Raw genomic sequence first — 9,983 nt, forward strand, 5'->3', positions numbered from 1 at the left:
GAGCCAGGGCTCTCAAACAGTTGTCAACACCCACAGAGTATGTGTTGCAAGGAAACAAGTGCATGGTCCTCAGAGGGAACAATTTTACTCTGCAAGACATTAGTGCCATCTCCTGCTCAGTCCAGAACTGGACCTCCAGAGATTCAAAGAGTCAAAGTGAGCAGTGCTACAGGACAGAGTTTGCTTTTCCTTCTTGCTCTGATTGGAGTACAGCAGATGGAAGGGATTGTCTGAGCAGCAATTTACAAGCCACCAGCTGGTTTGCCTGGCATTTTGGGGGTAGGGCCCAACAGACAGCTTCCAAGACACAAATATCCTGGTGACCATTGCAGCAAAGGGGAGAACCCATATGTACTTATACAGCTCCTTCCCCAGTCCTCCCTCTCCTAAAGTATCCATTGTTTTACATTGTGTTTGTCTTCTGGATTCTGTCATGCTTATTTTGAAGGGGAAATCTGTTGATATATGTCGTGTTACATGATCCATCGTAATTCCATCTAACGTAATCACAGACGTGAACCCACCAGGAGGTTTTATTTTACACTCAGCATGCAACTTTTTCTTTTTAGATGGCCAGAAGAGCTATTAAATGGATAGTTTGAGGGAAGCCTCCACATGATGGCTGGTATAAATTCATCTGTACTTAGAAAAGTATGTGCTTTGCAAACTATTATGCTGCAGGCTAACATTTGAGGATATCTATTGCAGACTTAAAAAGCAAACAAAAAACAAATTTGCAGTAGTCTGACAGGGTCTCCAATGTCGTCTTTTCATAAATCCTAAATGGCTATAGCAAACGTTTTGGAAACCAAAGCGAATTGTCTAAATTTTGATGCATTTTATATATAAATCATGTTTATTTGTATGTGTGGACTGGTTTTCCTGTTGACATCATTCCAGAATCATTGTCTGTTTCAGCTAAGAAATATTTCTAATATCTTCCTTATTTCCAAGAACTATATGTTAATGTATGTGCAAACACCAGTTCATCAGACTGAGGAAGATGTAGAAGGAAATACTGTGTTTATAAGGGCCACAGCTGTCTTTTCTTAGGTATCAAGAGGAGACAACTAAGCAATTTTGATAAAGAGTATGATGAGATCTGAAGAGAATTTACCCTAAGAGATGAGAATTTACTCATTTACCAAATTGAGAATTTACTCATTTTGCAGAAAAGTTGAGCAAAATGTTTATTGCTGTCTCCAAACTCATGCTACCATGAGGAACTTGTATAGCTTGTCTGGTATTTCTTTCCTACTAGGAACACAGTTTAATTCTCTGAGCTGACCTGCAATTTGAAAACAATAAATTATTTCTTTAATTTAGTGGCAGGTAGCTTGCCAAGTACCTTGATGAAAAAGTTGTTGTCCATTACCTACAACCAGTACAGTCCCTTTCTGTGTGTTACTCCAATGCTTTCAAATAGTGGGACAAAACTAGATTTTTTCCCCAGCCCTAACAGATTAAACTTCTTCATCTCCCAGTCTACAAACCCTGCCCCATACCATGAATCCATGCTTAGAACACTATACCAAACTCCTTACCACTGAAAGTTCCCAGGTCAGCCCACACACCTGCCCCTGCACTCTAGCCAGTCCTAGTCTCTCACTCACTCTCTTCAAGCATTTAATTCTTCCTTACTCGTCTATGCATCCCTCAGTCCCACAGGCCCTCTTCCTGACACCAGACCAACAGAAGGGAAGCTATCAAGCTGCTCTCTCCCCCAGCATGGACACTGCCTATGTGCCAAGGTCCTCAACAGAGGGGTCAGCAGTGGCCATGAACTAGCACAGGACAGGTGGTGGCTGGGTGCACAACTGGCCTGTGAAATGAGCTGACATGCTGCTTGTTTTCCTCGAACATACAGGTATAAATGATAGGTATATTGCAATTAAGAGATATAGATGAAGTTACAGTCAGCTTTGTGGTGAATAGAAACTCTAAAATACCATATACTCTTGATATAAGCACAGCAATTAAATTTTTAACTTGGTTCCAAGTTACCATCTTATCTCATTTGTGTTTACAGCTCTAACGGGAAATCAGTTTCCTGGGCCCAGAATGAGAAAAGCAGCCGAGGAGCACACCTTTGGCAGCGGTTGTCAGTCCACATCAACAAAAAAGAGAACCCCAACCAAACTGCAGTGATCAAGCCTTTTTCTAAAAGCACAGATAGTAGCCGGCACAGTAGCAGTGCTACATTTCCTGAGGCTAGTGCCAAAACGCTTTATGATGTTTCGGAAGCCGAAGAGCAATACCCAGCTCAGTACCGACCACAGACTCCCTCACCAATCAGCACTTTGAGCCACAGAACTGCCTCTGTCAGCCGAACAGAAGATGAAGCCCCCACCTTCCAGTCAGAACCTCCTCAGCGAAGCAGCTCCTCTCAAGGCTCCATCATGGAGCAGATCAGCAGCGTTGTTACTCGCTTCACAGCCAATATCAGTGAGCTGAACTCTATGATGCTTTCAACATCTGCTCCAGGGACAGCGGGGGCTGCTCCTCTCTGCTCTTCGTACCTGATTCCACGGGAAATCCAGCTTCCTACAACAATGACCACGCTTGCAGAGATCCAACCGCTTCCTGCCATTGAAGTCAATGGCTCTTCACAGGCTGCTAGGAAACCTTCAAATGACAGCATCAAAGAAGGCACTTCAGAGACCCCAACAGCCAAGCAAGATCTGGAGGAGTTGGTGGCTTTAACTCCTCCTTCTCCTTTTAGAGACTCCATTGATTCTGGAAGTGCATCTCCCAGCTCTCCAGCTTCTGAATCAGCTCTCTGTATGCCATCCTCCCCCAAATACGACACACTCCTCATCAGAGATTATACTCAAAGTTCTTCTTCATTGTGAATGTAGTTCAAGACGATGTTGGAGCTCAACAACTACAAGCAAGTAGTGAGGGGACAGCCAAGTCTTCAAGATCTCCAGTGTTTACGAAGACAGAGTGAGAGGCGTTGGGTCATCTTGTGAGGAATGGAAGGGAAGAAGAGGAATCACTTGAGAGGCGGAAACATCAGATTAATTATGCTGATTTAAAGACAAAATGACTCTTGGCAGATTATCGTGGCCTTAAAAAAACATGGGCTTTTCAGAAACACTGAATCTATTTTTGAGGGCTTATAAGGAGTCTGTTAATCCAGTTACATACCAAGTGCTTTGCTTTAGTATTACAATGAACTGTGTGTACAATATAGGGGACAGGGGGGAACTAGATTGTAAACAACTGTACAATGGTTTCTTTGTTTACTCTGATCCCTTGCCCAGAAGCGAACCTTGATCTTTTATCAAGAATAGAAGACCAAACATTGAATGTACATTTTCTAACAGACTCAAATCTGGGACCAACATGTCAAGCTTTCTCTTTTTTTTTTCTATGAAGATCACAAAAAGCAGTAATGTATGTTCCTACAAAACCTTTTGCTGAAGAATATTGTGTCTGTGATACGTTACACGTGGATAACACTAAGCTGAGGCTTTGCAGCGAGTGACTGCAATATGGAGGGCTTTACAAGTGACTTCTCAACCTACGCATTTGTTTATGAAATTCTCTTCTATCAGCATCAAATTTCAATTTGTTATCATTGGATTCACCTTCACAACAACAAAACCCAAGGAAGATCTCCTGACTATTTCACCATGTTGCCAACTAATATTGAAGTAGCAAAAAATATTTTCTGGAGTACTGTTTTGTAATTCCCTTACCAGGGCAAGTTGTTGAGATGAATATTATCTTTCTAGCAGCACTACCAAGCTACATAATAGCTGCACTCCCTAGAGAAATTAACACATTTTTATGGACATCTTCATGATAATGTTACCAGTTAAAATACTTATTCAGACTCCCATCTTTGCTTATAACAAACAGGTAAACGCCCTAAGGATTTTCTCCATCCTTTGAATGACAGAATTCTAGGATACCAATTTGGATTATGACAAATGCTAACTATCAGTGGGAAAGGTTGTCATAATCTTAATTAATATACACATATATACGGAAAAAACCCTGTGTCAAAGTCTACTTAGAGGTGATTAAGCTACTCTTTAATAAGCAACAATTTTAAAATTTGTTTTGCTGCTGATACCTTGCAGCTACGAACAGTGACAAAAAATACATTCAAAGCAATACAGAGTAAAGGTTAAAACAAAGAAGACCTAATGAGATATGAACCAACAGAATCTTTGTTTCTTTGCAACTCACAGAAGAAACAAGGGGATTCCTCAAATTTTTTTCCTATATCAAAGTAGTACAGTTTAGTGCACTTCATACTGTCACAGCACTTTTTTAATACAGGCAGGGAAGAGTTTTAAAGTTTGAATAGTAGCTAAAAAATTTTTGATAGGTGTAGTTACATAGAACTTGTAAGTCAGACCCTAAACGCACACTGTATTTGCTCTCTTCTTCATGACATAGCTGTCCTCAGGTGCCAAACTTTTATGGGTTTGTTTTATTTTATTGAAGGATAGCATGACGTGATGAGTAATGTACTTCAAGTCAAAGCTGAGTTGATGTAGCCTTATATAGAAGACAGCCTCAAGGAAGGGAGCCTTGAAATAAGGCTGCTATATTTTATTTTCAAAACCTTTAGATTTTGTTTCTTTGAAAATAACAAATATTTTGTAATCAAAATTCATACCTCCTTTTTCTCCCCCCTGTTCAAAATAGCTATTTGATCAAATAAGTAAAAGATGAAAGCACATTCACATGTTTTAGCAAAGAGCATTTTCTATTCCTTTGGGATGCTTGTTTCACTATTATGTGTTGCGCCCCAATTTGCCGCTCAACAACATTTAAAAATGAAAAGTAATAGATGACTGAATCCAGACCAGCACCTCACAGAGGTATTCTAGTGACTCTAGAGTCAGGCAAATGTTATCCAATTGCAGTCTGGGCATGCTTGTCTTGTCAAGTACAGTCATTTATCAGCTTTGCCTATAGCATGAACAGGCAGGTCACAAAACAGCTCTACTCCAGAAGGCAGATCCCCACACTAAGGCATGACTGAAGGTCCTTGTTGCCCATATGCGGTTCTTGCATCCTCGCATGACTGATCAGCACAGACTCAGCTCTGTGCAGCTGCATGGTTCCCAAACTAGAGCTCAGTTTTGTCCTCTTGGTTCACAATTCTAGCATGTCTCATCATTCCCTAGCTGTCCATGTCATCAGGAGAAAGCATCTTCTGTCACAGGTTACAACCCACATTTAAGAGAAAAGCATGTCCAATCAGTCTGTGATACAAACATTCTTATTAGGGGAGTTTAGACCACTGAAATGTTGTTCATGGAAGACTTATATGATAACATTTGTCTTCCATCAGTGCAATATTGTTCTAATATACAATGTACTGAGATAACTAATGTGAATTTCGAAGGGATTCTATTACTACCTGTTCTCTTATACTTCAAACTATTGACCAATATTCTTACAAGAACATCCTCCACCTCAATCCTTCCCTAGAATTTTAGATCCCCTGTAGTCTTTTCTTATGGTGGTGGACAATTAATAGAATTGTATTACTGCTAAAATCTGTGGGTTTCACTGCACTGTGAAATAATCAACACTGGAAATAAGGATTATATGACAAATATAAAAATATTTCCTTAAATACAAAACTAGCAAAAAGGAGTGAAAAATAGTAACTGTCGAGCTCAGCATAAATATACCTCTTCTGCTCTCAAACTGCACCACAGCTATTGCTCAGAGCTTCCTGACAATGGTCATGTGTACTGTCATGACAATTTGGGTGGAGATGCACCATGTGCCCTGAATGCATGTTTCAAGAGCCTAAAACCCTAATGTTGTGCAACCCAAATTTTAAACACTTTTGTTCACTCTCACTTTTGGAGGAGTCTTGTGTCTTTTGCATATCTATCAGCCACAGCAGACATTTTAGTGACACAAGGAGCTATGGATGGACCCTGCTGAGGTAGTATGCCCTAGGAGTCAGTCTATTTTTCTTGAAAGATGGGCAACCTTAGAGGCATTTAAGGAAGGCAGAATCTGCTTCAATTGTGCAGACTGGAGCGCATCAATGTAATTTTTTATTACATGTTTGAATTTCAACAAAGGGAGGAAAGGTTTTGTGGAGAAGAAGGCAAAAACGGTGTAATGTCTGTAGTAATAATCCAAATGAGCCCAGTGGGAGATTTGCAAGACTGGAAAGTTCTTTGGGAGAAGCCAGTGGTTTTGACATAAGAGAAAAAAATTATGTAGACAGACATCATGACTTTGTTATGCTGTTTGTATGCTAGTCTTAGTTTAGGATATTAAGCTAGAGTGGCAAGGATTTTCCAACATAAATGCAAAAGTTACAATCATGAACACTTTTCAATCTAACTAAAGAATGTGCAAGTACCAACTCAATGGCTTGAAATTTGCCTTCCCATATAGTGCTGTTGACACAAAGGGAATTAAAGGATTTGAAACTACTGTCATTCTTGACCACATGGACCTCAAAAAAAAAAAATCTCTTATTTCTTTTGTGCTTGAGGCCAGCCCTAAAGAATGATGGTGTAATCACCTCTGGATCTATGCTTTTGAAATAAAGTGAGCCATTCTCAGGCCATTTGGAAAGGAGCCTTTGCAATACTGAAGAACTGTATTTTTAAATAGTCTCAGAAGAATGATTGCATGACTTTGAAGATGTGCTTCCTTGTACTTCTATCTGAACATTTGGTGCCTAGACTCATGCAGATACCTTAGACCAGAGATTTTTAGACCACAGTCCACAAATCACTTGTTGATATTTCATGGGGCCTGTTCGATCACAAGGTGCTGGCTTCTTCCATTGATTTCCAGCTACAAAAGTGAGATAGAAACTAAATGCTAATTCAAAAACTGTTGTAAGTTCTAAACGCAAAAAAAAAACCCAAAAAAAGTTATGTTAGTTTGCTTGGATGTTTATTCAGTTGCTGTGTCTGTAAAAGGAAAACTTTTGCTAAAAACTGAGAGAATAAGCTATCAAAAGAGAGTAAATGGGAAGCCCAGTCCATGACTCTTACTCTGGATGATAGAGCAGTTCCTCTGCAAATGTTTTTTTAGTGTGCAAGACCAAACTGAAAGACTACATAGTTGTGGGTGTAAGTTCTGTAAAGGAAAGTGTGCAACCTTGTTATTCTGCTTAATACATCATTTATGAGGTGAGAAGATAAAAGATGATAGCAACAGACAGCATAAAAAAGAGTTGGTTCCTTAGGGAAATCAGAGCACTATGCTCAATACTAACAATGTGACCACAAATTTTGTATTGTATTGGAGACCAGTGTCAGGTCTGGTTTGGCTGACCCCAAAAGAGAGACTTTGGAGCCTAAAGTTAGGATTTCAGTAGAATTTAATACCTACATTTTAAACTCAATTTTAAAACAACTATTCAAATGCCACCTTCCTCCAGCATCTAGCATAGTATGTCTGTGTATGCTCAGAACTAACCTGATTATCACACATCTAAGGATCTTTGTACCTAACTCATGTTAAAACCCATCAAGGATGCAGAAAATATGTGAGAGTACACAGAATGCACTGTACAGTTTCCTGGCTGGAAAGTGCTCCAATGACTCAGTGTTGAGATATCCTCTACTCATTTCCCCAGGGCAGCTTCACAGGACAGGAACAAATTCAAGAGTATTGCAGTGGAAAATGAACAGTGCAACCAGATAAGACATACACTCAATAAAATTATAGATCATATATTACCATTTAATATAAAATACTTTTAAAATTTCTGAAGCAGAGACAAGGTATTTTAATTTCAAAGAAGTAGAGGCAACTTTTTGTCTGTGCTACATATTGGCTAAAAAAAAAGTTAAATGCTTCCCTAAAAAATGTTTTTGTGACAGGAGGGAAGGATGTGCCCTTAGAGAACTTCTTATCTGCAGAAATGTTGTCTTCCATCTGGAGTTCTCAGACCCCAGCATAGAAAGGAGAGATTGAATCCTCTTGGATAGGCGAAGGAATTAAACTTGAATTCCTTATTCTCTGAGACTGCAGAAAAAGGGACTTATTTAATTTTCCTCCAGCCACCTTTTACAAAGGTGACCTGGCCCATCTTTGAAACAAAATGTATAGATGTCTCCAGAAACTGATCCCAGAGGAAAATTAGCATTTTCTGCACATTGCATTTGCATACTGGCTCAAATAGAGTATTCCTAGACATCTCTTTCCTTGTTGTGCTGCTTTCTTGGGCACTAACTCTTCTCACAAACTCCACAGAAAGGCTAGATATTTAACAAAAGGTCCTGACCTCCACACTAGAGCAAAAAGCTATGTATTACACTGAATAATTTTAAGCGCTGAAGTCCTTAATCTATTTGGGTCAATGGAATCATTCCAGTTTAATATCCAAATAAAGATAATCAAAGTTGTATAGTGGCCACTGAAGTCTAGATTTGACTATTTGTTCTCCGGAGAATTATGATGACTGGATATTCTTCCCACTCTCTTTTGAATCAAACAGCAGATGGATTTTACTAGGTTCATTCCTGAAGCTAGGCTTGGTGAATAGGTCCTTCCTACCATTCATACTCTATCTGGTATCCCAATGGGGAAGTCATCCTCTAACTAAGCATGTTAAGGGATGTGAGTGAACATATCCAAAAATACCCCAAGAGGTCACAATTTTCTGCCATTTTAATGAAACTCCAAAAATGAAGTCAATACTCTCCATGAACAAGAAAATCATTCATCTGCTACCCATTTCAGTGTGCACTTAATCTAGTAAAGACTTACGTTGAATTACCTGAAATTTTTTTTTTGCAATGGTTTATTATTTTATCCTCAGTTCAAATATCTCAAATCACCACCAACAATTTTATACTGTGAAAAGGAAAAGAGATACAGGCCAGTGAAGCATAAAGGTAAGTAAAAAATTCATCTGGGTGATGAACTGGTGTATATGGCTGGTTTTGTCTCACCTGAGCAATGACAGTATTAACAAACAACAAATATTAAGTCACTCCAATCTGCCAAATGGGAACAAATATACTATGTATATTACATGTACTAATAGGATTATATGGCAGCTGCTGGTGGTATTTGTAATTAGAAATCTATATAGAATATAGATGTTTTAGAGAGATGGTGCCAATTCCAAAAGATTTATGTGGGCTACAAGTGCTTGTAATTATTTTTTTTAATTTGCTAATAACTTATGAAGAACTGGTTTCAACCATTCTGTGACCGTTTGTTCTTTTTTATGTTGTTGCTGCTTCTACTATTAAAACATAGAGAATGTAAAGTTATTATTTTGATGTGAACTGAAAAAGATTTTTCATAAAATTTAACATTTTTATCAGCTTTGGTTTGCTTTCTACCTGTACAAATGTAATTTATTTTAGCATTGAAGAATACACTTGCTTGTTTCTCAATTGTCTACATCATGTTATAGTTGGTGTTTATGTAGAGTCAGGTACTTTTTGAACAGTATTAAAAAGAATCTGTGATATGACTGAAAACTGGATTTTTTTTTTCTCCAGAACAATTACAGCTATGTTTTCAGTGCATTTTTCTACAAACCAGGTGTGCCTATGCACAAACCCTTGAATAACAATCTCTGTTTTACTCCTCCCTCTCTGTTACTTTAAAGGATTAAGTTAACATTAACGGTATCATAGTTACATAACATTCTAGTATAGTTTGATCTTTGTCTTTTGATGCACACACAATCTCATTGATGAGGCATATATAGATTTGAGAGAAAATAGTAAAATAATCTAGTCTTGAGCAACAGAAAACAAAGCTCTTACACTTGGAATCATATACCAAAACTTTATTTTTATAGATGTCCTAAGAAACTACTTTACTCCTGCAATTGGAGATTCACATCTAATCTTGAACTGCAAAAAAATATCAGAGGAAATTTTTTATGTCCTTTAACATTTGGTTTCTAGAGTTCTGCCTTTTTGACCACTAGGAATAAATGTCTTATCTCACATCTGGCTACATTCTGTTTCCAGCCAATAGATTTTGCTATCTTCCCCCCTACATGC

The 9,983-nt window shown here is 38.4% G+C and overlaps 1 protein-coding gene across 2 annotated transcripts in view; it reads left to right on the top strand.

The window, feature by feature from the left end:
* Positions 1-9,436, top strand: part of GRM5 (glutamate metabotropic receptor 5) — a 244,159-nt gene extending 234,723 nt beyond the window's left edge. For both annotated transcript variants that reach the window (XM_030953066.1, XM_030953076.1), the window contains one exon: positions 2,030-9,436. In XM_030953066.1, coding sequence (XP_030808926.1) covers positions 2,030-2,852 — 823 coding nt within the window. In that variant the 3' untranslated portion in view covers positions 2,853-9,436. The remainder of the gene's footprint in view (positions 1-2,029) is intronic.
* The last annotated feature ends 547 nt before the right edge of the window (positions 9,437-9,983 follow it).

The sequence above is a fragment of the Camarhynchus parvulus genome, chromosome 1, assembly GCF_901933205.1.
Source record: "Camarhynchus parvulus chromosome 1, STF_HiC, whole genome shotgun sequence".
Taxonomy (NCBI): Eukaryota; Metazoa; Chordata; class Aves; order Passeriformes; family Thraupidae; genus Camarhynchus; species Camarhynchus parvulus.